This window comes from Actinia tenebrosa, unplaced genomic scaffold (assembly GCF_029948245.1).
Source record: "Actinia tenebrosa isolate PJP-AT-01 unplaced genomic scaffold, QUT_ActTen_1.0 PGA_scaffold5__44_contigs__length_20552954, whole genome shotgun sequence".
Lineage (NCBI taxonomy): Eukaryota > Metazoa > Cnidaria > Anthozoa > Actiniaria > Actiniidae > Actinia > Actinia tenebrosa.
The window spans coordinates 8,070,916-8,083,379 of NW_028292582.1; the positions used below are offsets into that span (position 1 = coordinate 8,070,916).

Genomic DNA, 12,464 nt, shown 5'->3' on the forward strand with positions numbered 1-12,464 from the left:
CCTCCGGCATTTTTGTCCATCACCTCAGCCAATGGAATGAAATGGGGAGGTAGGTTGGCAGCTATTTATCTCAGATATCTCTGTATGTATGTATGTATGTATGGATGGATGGATGGATGAATGGATGGATTGCTTTCTCGCATTTCGTTGCCATGGCAATAAAATCTTGTACTTTCCTCATTTTCAGCTTCAGGGGCTGGAATTCATTTGATGGCCGCTGGCTCTAACACGTGGACGACTGTGGGCTCATGGCGTTGCTGTGGCAACTAGTTTCTGATATCCTACACGTGTTAAGTTTTTAATTTCTTTTTTCTGTATTTCTATTTTTGTTCTTCTTTCTTTCCTTCAATCTTGCTATTGTTTCTCTCTCTTCCTCATCTTTTTTCTTCGAGTCTTGGAGAAAACTACACCGTAAATTATATGTTGGAACGCATGCGTCATATGATAGATAATTGTTAGACGATGGACAGTTTTAGCACCTGGAAATCATTAATTTTCACTAAACATTTTTGATTGTGACTACTACGTATTAAAGGAATTATCTCAAATGAACTGCTGTTCAAATGGTCTGTTCCGCAATCAGTTCATTTCACAGATGACGTCAATGGGCTATTTGCAACAAACAGTCACTGATATGTAACTTAAATAACGAATATATCAATTCAGCCGAAGGTCCCTTGGGGAAGGATTTGCTGGATGGCAAACCAAATTTAAATTGCTTCGTATCTTGAAATCCAAAGTATTTTACAAGGGAGAAAAAGTATTTTTGAAAAGGTTTTGGATACGACATCAGTAATGCAGCAAAAAAATCTTTAAATAAAGGAAGTCAAATATTTTTGCCATCGATCCAGTAACAATAACGTGTCAATCTATTGCAAAAGGCCTATTGCATTATCAATTATTACAGCAAACTGGCAAATTAAGATTTTCAATTTAACCTGGGATCGTTTCATTTTATGTAGATTTGTAGAATTTATATTTTTATTGTTTCTGCTTTGTTTGGTCACTGAGGAAGAAAACGCATAGCGAAACAGAGTGAAACTTAATTCTCTCTCAATTCATTTCCCTTCATTTCTTCTTAGACATAAAATATCTGTAGAAAATTATAGCTTGATAGACTTGACATCCTACAAGTCTTAGAAAGCTGTGATTCTCTATGTAAGGTTTTGAATGACAATCATCGCGCGAAAACGATTCATCAAGAGCCATCAAGGTCTTCTTGATGAGTAGTTGACAAGGTCTAAAACTTCATTTCCTTTTCTCTATTTAAGGTTTTTAATTACAGGAACCAAATACCAATCAGTTCTGACATTTGCCTCTATTCATTTGAAATGAAAGGACGAGCTTTTTGCCCGGCTATTAGATAATCTCGCTACGTAAAACCAATAAATCGTACTCCGATTTAGCATGTTAGTCCAGATATAGCTAGGGCTAGCTTCAGTACGTTGTCAGTACTCATTTCTTTAGCAATTGTAAGAGACACTGGTCGAGAATAATTCAAATTCTGTTGGAAATGTTTTAAAAATTGGTGTAGTTTTTCGGCAAAGGATATCAACACGTCAGTGGAAGCGTTATAACTAACACTAGACGCAACATTCTGCCAGCTTAAAAATTTTGGAATTCTCTTTTTCCATTGACTAAATTTTGGAACGAAACTAGAGAACAATTTCGAATTTCTTCCGCAAATGCCAATGAAGAATGCGTCGTGGTCTTTGGATGATATTCAGTGCAGCGCCATAAACGTTTCCATTTTGTCAGAACATGTACCAAAATGGACATCTTGGTTCTTCATCACGTGGTATGTCCTGGCGAGTGTCTTCAGCATCTTCTTCAATCTTGGTGTTTTTGCATTGTTTTTCCAACACAAGCATCTTCGAAGCGTGGGAAATTCATTTTTCATGTGTCTTGCTTTAGCGGACCTTCTGATTGGTGGGCTCGTCATACCTTGGAAGATCACGTGCTATCTTTCTTCTCCTCCACCAATAGAAATCCGTTTCATGGTCGTGTTGGCAGATTACCTTCTAAGTACCGCTTTTCTAAGTATCTGTGGGCTCACTTACGATAGATATCAAGCTATTATTCATCCACTGACATATGCTTCTAAAGTCAATTCCAAGACCATCAAATTTGCTTATGTCCTTATTTGGGCATTACCCATAATACACTTGGTGCGGCTTGTTTGGTATCTCACCCCAGGAATAACTGCATCTTCTAGTGACTCGAAGTTCTCGACGTTCTTAATTTCTTGCATGATAATCGTAATATTAACGGTACTATTTGCCTATTGTCGCATTTACCGTGAAGCCTGCAATCGTCAAACCCAAGTTACTGACATCCAAATAGCAGGACTAACCGGTAAAACCAGAAAAACTGGCAAAACCAGAAAAACCGGTAAATCCAGAATAAATAAAGCGTTTCGCTCTTGTTTAGCGGTGACATTGTGTTTTGTCGGCTGTTGGATTCCAAGGTCTGTTTTTCTGGGCAGGAGTTTTCTAAAGTATCCACGTTCTCTTGCGTGGGATCTGATAACGTTTGGTCTAATGGTCTTATCATCTAGTCTTAACCCTATCCTGTACTCTCTATATAGTCATGATATACGCACTGTTATTCTAACATCCAGGCTGTTCACTGTTTTGATGAGGAAGAAACAAGGAGAAAAAGTTTGGGAACATCGTGGGATTATCCTTAACAAAAAGGAGATCCAGGATCGGATTTAGGGGAGGGGTGTAGGGGGAGCGCACCCCCCTTCCCCCCAGATGTGCTGATATCTACTGCATTATTGGTGTTTGAGTTTGTAAGCAAAAGATGTACCCCCTCCTAAAACGAAATTCCTGGATGGTGCACCCCCCTAGAAAAAATCCTTTATCTTACTGGGATCTAGAAGCTCACTTGAAATAAGAATAAACTTGTAATATTGGACAACAAAAATAAACTAGACAAAAAAATCTCATAGCTTAATATAATAAATTCAAAACAAATACTGAAACAAAATCTCAGAAGGGTAAGGGGAATTGTTTTTTTTTTTTTTTTTTGAAGTCAAATTTGAAAATAATATAATCAGATATATAATCAATAAGCTCATTAAAGAGTCATTAGAAAGTATTTTAACATCATCAATGGGCCATCAATAGCAGAAAACCAACTCTACTAAAAATGATTACTACATTCTTTCAACGCATAGCAACGTGCTCCGTGTCACCATGGTAACATTGCAACGTGCTTGTCGTTGCAAGGTAACGTAAGATAGAGCTAGAATCCTTAGGAAAAAAGATTTCCTCTTATCGAGGAAGCTGAGTTGTTTGTTAGTAAAGGAGCGAAGTATATTGAGGACAAGTTTGGAATCGTTAATTTGGCGACCTCGCAAAAGTAAGTATTTCTAGAGAATCATTTTTAACTTTTTAGAAGAAAATGACATTTCTATCTTTCTTTCACAAGAAGTTATTCAAAAACTTTATTTTATTTGCTCTGTTTTGGTGCATATTTTTGAGGAACAAAATTAACGAGTCCACCTCTGGAACATTTTCTAATTTTTAACTCATTATACATCCTATAAGTTTAAACTTAAAGATTAGTTCGTATTATAGTTTTTCAGCTCTTTAAAAATTTTTTACCAAGGTCACATGTTTTACATTTAAGACTATTTATTTTCCAATTTTGGAGAATCTAGTAAAACGTCTAGATTCCATTACTGATGTTAAAGTCGATTAAGTTTTCCAATTCCAAAGCTACAAATTAGTTTTAGAATGAAATCTAGGGATGTTTTTATCCATTTGCGAGTGTAAATAGATATTTTCAAATAAACTATAGCTAACTAAGTAGAAAAGTAGGTTACTTTGAATTTTTTATACCAGTGTAATTTAAAAAAAGGGCTTTTCAAAAAAGTTTTCGTCTCCCTTTTCCCCATTTCTTTTCAACTTTAGACTAAATGGACGAGAAAATACTTGAACACAGTTTTCTCGGTATGCATTCATTTTTTCGTTTTCATCTTACCTTCCATCCTCTTAATATCCAAGGAGTGCATTTCATGCTCCTTGGCACGATCACACATCTCTTAGTATCAATTTCGATTCTTCTAAGCTATACATTTTAAATCATTTTCTTTTAAAATGTTTTTGAAAAAACAATATAATAGCCCTTAAAAATCGAATTTCCGCTCAAGGGAAAATTAAGCGCAATCTGACCTTTATTATTCTCTATGGCAACGTGGCGTTGTCATGGTACTCAAAAGCTACGTTGGTCATGAGAAGCTCAAAAACATTAAAACATTGACTTTATTGTGTCAGTAATTTATCAAAAAACAGTTGTTTTGTTTTTCATTTCTTTATTGGTAGGTTGAATTTACATTTACAGATAAATTTGCTATATATATTAAACAAAAAAAACAAATATATATATATTAACTTGCCCACATTTTTGCGATTTCTTCCAATCCTCCATTATGCAATCCGTGCCTTTCTTTAACATGTTCTAAACCTTTTTTTCCTAGTGTTTTTCTTGACGATTCTGTTGTTGGGTGCCATACAATTGTCATCTTGTTTATTACCTTGTAAGTACTTTTCACCAACATGTCTTCCTTCCCAAGAATTCCAACTTTCAAACCTCTAATTTCCCCCAATTGTTTCACAGTTTAGTCCCTTGTAAATGTGTTCAAACTACATAGCAAACAAACCTTAGGCTGCGTTCATAATGTATGGCAAAAAGGGGGAAGGGCAGGTGAAAATTTGAAATGTCCAAAATAATTCTTAACACCCCCCTTAAAGTCATGCAAAAAACAACGATCCCTCCTAAGCAAGGCTTGTAGCTTCTTCCAAAAATTGTGGATTCCCCCCCCCCCCCCCCCTTTTTTTCTGATAAACATTAGCAACACGTAAAAAACACGTGAATATGGATATAACTCAACAAGGCCGTATGCAGAGGGGACCCAAGGGGACCACCCCCCCTCCCCTCCCACTTCCCCTTTCGTGGCAACAACATGGCGGCTTTTTAGGATGTACACAGTAATTTAAATTTGTTTTTCCTTATAACAAGAAAACGTAAAACATAATGCAACGCCCCTGCTCAAACAAAGAATCTTATTTTGAAGAGAATGAACGTGGTCTGAAATTGGAAAAACTACGTAAAGAAATTATTTGTGTTTATATTATTTTCTGTCATTTTCAGCTGAGATTACGTACAAGACCTGCCCAAAGCTGTGGAAAAAGATCGGGTGTAGTACTGGTGTGCATGTTAACCTCTCGATAGCTATTGATGACAGGAACAAGAATATTGTTGACTGGGACAACGTTAATGCTTACGAGCACGAGTGAGTCTTGATTACTTCTAATACTGAATAACAATGTCAAAATAAGTTCTCGTGAATTGTCACGCGATAAGAGTGTGTTACAGTTGCATCGACACGGATTATCGCGTTTTGTATCTTGGGTTTGTCACGCAATATTGCACATATATCCTCAGACATAATTATTATTATTCCTTTCTAAACAGTCTACTGTGTCGGTGTCGGCAATTAAATCTTGCTAAAGGACACACATGGTTTGGAGTAGACAGCCAAGGACTTTGTTTATCACAACGGGGAGATTTGGGAAGCTATTTGATTCAGTAAGTACATCAGTCACATCCAATCCATGTCAGTCACATCTAATCCATTGCAGTCACATCCAATCCATCTCAGTCACATCCAATCCATGTCAGTCACATCTAATCCATTGCAGTCACATCCAATCCATCTCAGTCACATCCAATCCATCTCAGTCACATCCAATCCATGTCAGTCATATCCAATCCATCTCAGTCACATCCAATCCATCCCAGTCACATCCAATCCATCTCAGTCACATCCAATCCATTCCAGTCACATCCAATCCATCTCAGTCACATCCAATCCATCTCAGTCACATCCAATCCATCTCAGTCACATCCAATCCATCCCAGTCACATCCAATCCATTCCAGTCACATCTAATCCATCTCATCAGTCACATCCAATCCATCTCAGTCACATCCAATCTATCTCAGTCACATCCAATCCATCCCAGTCACATCCAATTCATTCCAGTCACATCCAATCCATATCCCAGTCACAACACACAATCTATTACAACCATATCCCTACTTTAAACCTCCATGGATTACATGCCTGCGATTGATAATCATTTATGATCTTCTCATGACAAACACAGGAATCCTCTTGAAGACGTGTCCAAGTGTTCTGGACCAATAACTCAGGCTACACTAATCGCTCCTGATGGCAGCAATTGTATTGGTTCCCAATATCGACCCTTTTTTTATACGGTAAATAAAGTTGCTATAGATAAGGTACTGGAGGGTGAGGCCGTTTGTTCGTTATAAACGAAGGAAGGGAGGGTTAGATAAGAACTTGGCATCACATGTTGCTGAGTAGAGCTTGTCAGTGCTCTCTTATGATTTTGTTGATTCAAGAGTTTTTCTAAAGGCACAAAAATTATTTTACACGGAGCAGTTTTCTCTCCAACTTGTCTCGCAACGGCGTTGCGACACAAGTGGCATGGATCATTGCAGCGTGTAACCTACAGCGCAATTTGAAAAATGTTGCGAGAAAAGTGCAGCAATTGTTGCCAAAAGTATAATTCGTTTCTACTTTTTTGCTAAGATTACGTCTCCCTTGCACCGTGTAGACACTCTCTTGCAACTTGTGTCGCAACGCTCTTGCAAGACAATTTGCAGAGAAAATTGCTTCGTGTAATTGCTCCGCATTAAGGGCTCTCCGTTTTTATCCCTCCGTAAAAGTTACACGCTAAATTCCAATTCGATCTGAGAGTCAGCCGTGCCCTGACTTTGATCAGCCCAGAGGTTGTTCCAGGATAGTCAATAAGATTTGTTGTTTCTTTACGACAGATTGAAACTTCGGTTCCTGCCGTTCTCGCAGGTGCACCAGTTGGAAGTGCCCCAGAAGAAGAAATGGAAGAAGAAGAAGAAGAAGTTGCCGTAGGTGCTGCACCTGAAAAGGAGCAAGAAGAAGAAGGTGAGAGCCATATTTTTGTGTATTCCAGAGCTCCATTTTATTTAGTAATTTGGCCATGTGCTCCAAATGCTGTAACCCTTCCATACCGTAAGCATGGGATATTCTACCCCTACCCTTGGTCATGTTCTTCAATTGATGTAACTTTTCCATACCTTCAGCATGGGATATTCTACCCCTACCCTTGGTCATGTTCTTCAATTGATGTAACTTTTCCATACCTTAAGCATGGGATATTCTACCCCTACCCTTGGTCATGTACTTCAATTGATGTAACCCTCCTATACCTTAAACACGAATATTTTCGACGTGTTTTCCGCTTTCACAAGCACACAACCATGACATAGAACAAATTATATGCCCATAATCTTTTCTGTTTGTATAGAAGTAGCGAGTTGCAAAACCGTCGCCGATGTTGTACTTGTCATTGACGTATCTGGGAGTGTCAAATTAAAAGGGTTTAGACAAACCCAGAAATTTATCAAAAGCTTCATGGATCGTTTTGACTTCACTGACGGTACAAGGATTGGCATCGTGACCTACGATGAAAAATGCCAACAGGTCTTGGACTGGAATGAGAGCGCCAAGAAGAACAAAGAAAGCTTGAAAAAAGTATGTAACAATGATTAATGATAATAATAGCTACTAAACTTTATATAGCGCTCGTGCTATACAATATTTAAGAGCGCTTGATAATAATATTATATGCAGTCAATAGAAAATGGGAAAAATTATTTTAAAGAAATTGTTCAAGATTGAAATATAGGTTAAAATGCACAAATAAAATAAAGACTAAATATTTTTCAGTTAGTTTCTTAATAATAAAGACAGGATGTCATCAAAACGTCGAAATCTATCTGTGTTAGTTTTTCTGATTAATAAAATAAGGATAACAATAATAAAAATTAAGTACAGTTATATGCTGAATTGAAAAGAAACGTTTCGAATCTGTTTTTAAAGAGTTAAACATTATCACTGGTAAAGTGTTCCAGACTTTCGGAGCAGTTGTTGAGAAGGATGATGATGATGATGATGATGATGATGATGATGGTGATGATGGTGACGATGGTGATGATGATGATGATGGTGATGATGGTGATGATGGTGATGATGATGATGATGATGGTGATGATGGTGATGATGATGGTGATGATGGTGATGATGATGATGATGATGATGGTGATGATGATGGTGATGATGATGATGATGATGATGATGGTGATGGTGATGGTGATGGTGATAGTGATGGTGGTGGTGATGGTGATAGTGATGGTGGTGGTGATGGTGATTATGATGGTGATATTGTCGGTGATGATGATGGTGGTGCCGGGTGTTGGTGATGGATAGACGAAGACGTCTGCTATCAATATGAGCCGCAAATAGGGCGGAGAGTGTGTGACACAAATTAACAGGTCACACAAAGCTAGAATATCGAAGCAATCGTTTTTCTTTTTATATTTTTGTCCGAAGTACTGTGACTCTCTAAGGTACACCGGTGGATCAACACGAACCGATCTGGCCTTAAAATGTGCTGCGGATAAAATCGTCAAGCTCCAAAAGAGACCCAATGTTCCTATAACCTGTGTTGTAATGACTGACGGTATGACGTGGGGAGGAAGTAACACAGTCCATGGTCCTGCCAGTAGTCTGAGGGTAGGTGCATCATCCATCCATCCATCCATCCATTATTATATATTCAATTTATTCTTATCCTCTTTTCCTTTTTGTTCTTATTTCAGTCTCTGGGCGCCAAAATCATTTCCATTGGTGTTGGCGTAGATATTGACCCTCATGAGTTGAAAACCATTGCTGGAGGAGTTGAAAATAATGTTATCATAACAGACAACTTTTCTGATTTAAGCGGACCACGGTTTCTTAACAATTTGATTGCCAAGAGTTGTCATTAATTGGGATAGTAAGTTGATCCATGCATCCATGCATCCATCCCTCCCTCCCTCCCTCCTTCCCTCCCTCCCTTCATTTATCCATCCATCCATCCATGCATCCATGCATCCATTCCTCCCTCCCTCCCTCCCTCCCTTCATTTATTCATCCATCCCTCCTTCCCTTCCTCCCTCCCTCCCTCCCTCCCTCCATTTATCCATCCATTTATCCATGCATCCATGCATCCCTCCCTCCTTCCCTCCTTCCCTCCCTCCCTCCATTTATCCATCCATTTATCCATGCATCCATGCATCCCTCCCTCCTTCCCTCCCTCACTCCCTCCCTCCATTTATCCATCCATGCATCCATGCATCCATGAGTCCCTCCCTCCTTCCCTCCCTCCCTCCTTCCCTCCCTCCCTCCCTCCCTCCATTTATCCATCCATCCATCCATCCAAACAACCATTAATTACTTAACTATCTAATTGTTTATTTTGTCATAGATTGGTGGGCAGTATAAGCGCAGCTACAGACAAAGAAAGGAAAAATAATAACATTAATTAATGATGATAAAAGTTAGCACATATTTGCCATAAAAAAAACCTACCGATAAGTGAAGTAGCTTGTTAACTGTAAAACGTGTGGATATTATTGGTACATGTATTCTCTTCAGTCACTTAGCTTCTATGCGATATTACATTTTGTAAACAGTATTAAAGTAAAAGTTAATAAACTTCTCGAAGAGTTGGTGTTAAGGTTGACGATTGAGAAGTATATTGTTTCAACAAATACTACCTACCGACCTACCGACCTACCGACCTACCGACCTACCGACCTACCGACCTACCGACCTACCGACCTACCTACCGACCTACCGACCTACCGACCTACCGACCTACCGACCTACCGACCTACCGACCTACCGACCTACCGACCTACCGACCTACCGACCTACCGACCTACCGACCTACCGACCTACCGACCTACCGACCTCCGACCTACCGACCTACCGACCTACCGACCTACCGACCTACCGACCTACCGACCTACCGACCTACCGACCTACCGACCTACCGACCTACCGACCTACCGACCTACCGACCTACCCACCTACCCACCTACCACCTACCGACCGCACCGAACCTACCGACCTACCGACCTACCGACCTACCGACCTACCGACCTACCGACCTACCGACCTAACCGACCTACCGACCTACCGACCTACCGACCTACCGACCTACCGACCTACCGACCTACCGACCTACCGACCTACCCACCTACCCACCTACCCACCTACCGATCTACCCACCTACCCACCTACCGACCTACCGACCTACCGACCTACCCACCTACCGACCTACCGACCTACCCACCTACTTACGTGCCTGCAATTGATTGCGACATGGCCTCGAAATTACGGCGACAAGAAAACCACGAACTATAGTACTAGGTACCCCCTAATAGGGCCTTCACGGTGAGGTAAGCTGTTTATTGCTTCATATGTTTTGTTGTACATCAGTTTGTTATGATGGAAGGTGGAATAGTCTTTTTCGACATACGTTAGCTGTGCGCTGACTTAAATCAGCCCAGATGTTAGCTCAGGATCTTATACCGTGGATGTTTGTTAATCTATTGCGAGAAAATGAGACGAAGGCAAGGAAGGTAGAGAGCGAGATGTTGGTCTTCCTGTGTTTTCAATCCTAGACTTCTCTCCACCTCCTCCAGGAACGCCTCGACAAAAGCTATATTTATCATACCATCTCACATGACAAGCGTGAGACTAAGGAGGGGCTTTTCTTATTCTTTGAAATATTAAAAAGACTCACTTTTGAAGTACTCAAAAACTTTATTCAGTATGTCTTGTGGTGGTTTAACAGATCAGAAAACTGCTGATGCCGAAATACAGAAAATCTGTGACGAGGTTGGTTCAAAATCCGTAAATATTTTAAGGCTTTTATTCGTCTTATGTAAAGCTTATTACAAAAGGATTGTATCGTCTTGTACGGGAATTGTCAGAGGAATTCTATTCAAATTCAAATTTCGAGTAATCGGCTAGTAGTCGTACCCTACGATAGCATAAATTAAACTATAATAAATATTTATGTACACATGCTGATGATACATCGTTTAAATATGACTAAAAAATGAGACCCACCCAACCGAATTCGCTTCGTGGTCTAGGGGTTAGGTTTAGGGTTAGAGTTGGGGTTGGCATTGTAGTAGTTCTTTGGTGCCGAAGGTACCGAGTTCGATTCTTGGTGTCTTCACTTAATTTTTTTTCTAAGTGAGGAGAAGCAAAATTTCTAAGTCACACTCGTGTGTTCGGAAACCTATGACGTACTTCGTTAATCCGTACACGACGATAGTACCACAAAAAGATCTCCTTGTATCTTAAGCTTAATTTGTTTAAGATTTAAAGGTTCAATTATAGTGTATCTAACATTCCAAGGTTTTGGTTTTATTCACAGATAAAGACTGCAGCTGAAGGGAAGGCAGGGAAATCGTTTTCAAGATTTGAAGCCAAGTTTTACGCCAGTCAAGTGGTCGCTGGTACAAATTTCTTCATCAAGGTAGGAGAAAATGAAAACTTTGAATTCGATACCTAAGACACAAGCAAAGCAGAATTTAAAGCAATTATATTTCAAGCGTCTACAAAACTGTACAAATAGGTACAGTTTTGTAGTTCTACGGTCTACTCAAGGTATACTGAACTTACTAATTTGTACAAAGTTGTGCAATTTCTTACAAAGTTTTTCACAAAAATATTTCATGCACTCTATTCATTATATAGAAGAACTAATTGGATTCCATAACTTGTCATAGCGTGCTCTCCTCAGACCATATCCACTCATTGGAAATTCCAATCTCCTTCATGGGGGAAGATATGGATATTTTCTTGAACTACCTGAATTTGAATGAATTTCATTTTGTATTCAAGGTTCATGTAGGAGAGGATTCCTATGTCCACGTTAGGGTATTTAGGTCGCTTCCTCATGCTGGATCCACACTAGAGCTCGATAGTATTCAAGTCGACAAGTCTGAGGCTGATCCAATAACCTACTTCTAATACTTGGTAATACCATGGAATGAATTCTAATATGAGCAATCATCCACTAAAAATAATTTCCCATGAACTGAAAAACATTATATATTTCTTAACGATACTGTAATAAAAATTTTTATGTCTCCTAAAATCTATGCACCATGTAAACTTTCGTATTTTCAAATGAAATAAATAATAGAACTTAACTTGTTCCTAGTGACTCCCCCCAAACTACAGACTTTGTAAAAACTAAATATCTTTCAGACATGCAATAAATGATAGCCACCCTAATTGTTACCAGAGAAAACGATTGCCCTATGTCACCTCCCCCATCCAAATCCCAATGGACACCACCCCATAAATTACTTAGTTTATGCATATTTGTTATTAATCACCTAAATGAATGTAATGAATCTTATTACCAGCCTATGATGACAAGCAAACACTGCCATCCAGAGAGTATTCTTAGTATTGTTTGATATCAATCAGGTGAATGCTAGCCTACAGGGAGAGGTAAGCACTGCTCAGGGAGAGGGGGT

General features: G+C 39.2%; 4 protein-coding genes across 4 annotated transcripts in view; all 4 read left to right on the forward strand.

Annotated features, from left to right (window-relative positions):
- The window catches only part of LOC116289955 (lactadherin-like), an 11,214-nt gene extending 10,666 nt beyond the window's left edge, over positions 1-548 (forward strand). Inside the window, exons 10-11 of the mRNA XM_031696914.2 lie at positions 1-49; positions 188-548. The exon at positions 1-49 is cut by the window's left edge and continues 206 nt beyond it. Coding sequence (XP_031552774.1) covers positions 1-49; positions 188-270 — 132 coding nt within the window. The 3' untranslated portion in view covers positions 271-548. The remainder of the gene's footprint in view (positions 50-187) is intronic.
- A 1,137-nt stretch (positions 549-1,685) lies between these two features.
- LOC148906452 (octopamine receptor beta-2R-like) lies at positions 1,686-2,717 on the forward strand. Its single transcript, XM_089038034.1, has one exon. The coding sequence runs from the start codon at positions 1,686-1,688 to the stop codon at positions 2,715-2,717; it is 1,032 nt and encodes a 343-aa protein (XP_088894160.1).
- Positions 2,718-3,255: 538 nt separating this feature from the next.
- LOC116289889 (uncharacterized) lies at positions 3,256-9,638 on the forward strand. The gene is made up of 10 exons (XM_089038398.1): positions 3,256-3,366; positions 4,487-4,546; positions 5,161-5,302; positions 5,485-5,598; positions 6,179-6,290; positions 6,873-6,999; positions 7,382-7,608; positions 8,467-8,649; positions 8,736-8,911; positions 9,383-9,638. Coding segments are annotated over exons 1-9 (1,134 nt in total). The 5' UTR covers positions 3,256-3,365; the 3' UTR covers positions 8,904-8,911; positions 9,383-9,638.
- Positions 9,639-10,625: 987 nt separating this feature from the next.
- Positions 10,626-12,131, forward strand: LOC116289937 (cystatin-B). The gene is made up of 3 exons (XM_031696891.2): positions 10,626-10,803; positions 11,351-11,452; positions 11,821-12,131. The coding sequence occupies exons 1-3, from the start codon at positions 10,738-10,740 to the stop codon at positions 11,947-11,949; spliced, it is 297 nt and encodes a 98-aa protein (XP_031552751.1). The 5' UTR covers positions 10,626-10,737; the 3' UTR covers positions 11,950-12,131.
- The last annotated feature ends 333 nt before the right edge of the window (positions 12,132-12,464 follow it).

Coding starts and splice junctions, on each gene's coding strand:
- LOC116289937 (XM_031696891.2), top strand. CDS start 10,738: ATGTCTTGTGGTGGTTTAACAGATCAGAAAACTGCTGATGCCGAAATA. Junction 10,804..11,350: donor TACAGAAAATCTGTGACGAG/GTTGGTTCAAAA, acceptor TTTTATTCACAG/ATAAAGACTGCAGCTGAAGG. Junction 11,453..11,820: donor GTACAAATTTCTTCATCAAG/GTAGGAGAAAAT, acceptor TTTGTATTCAAG/GTTCATGTAGGAGAGGATTC.
- LOC148906452 (XM_089038034.1), top strand. CDS start 1,686: ATGCCAATGAAGAATGCGTCGTGGTCTTTGGATGATATTCAGTGCAGC.
- LOC116289889 (XM_089038398.1), top strand. Junction 4,547..5,160: donor GTCATCTTGTTTATTACCTT/GTAAGTACTTTT, acceptor TGTCATTTTCAG/CTGAGATTACGTACAAGACC. Junction 5,599..6,178: donor TTGGGAAGCTATTTGATTCA/GTAAGTACATCA, acceptor TGACAAACACAG/GAATCCTCTTGAAGACGTGT.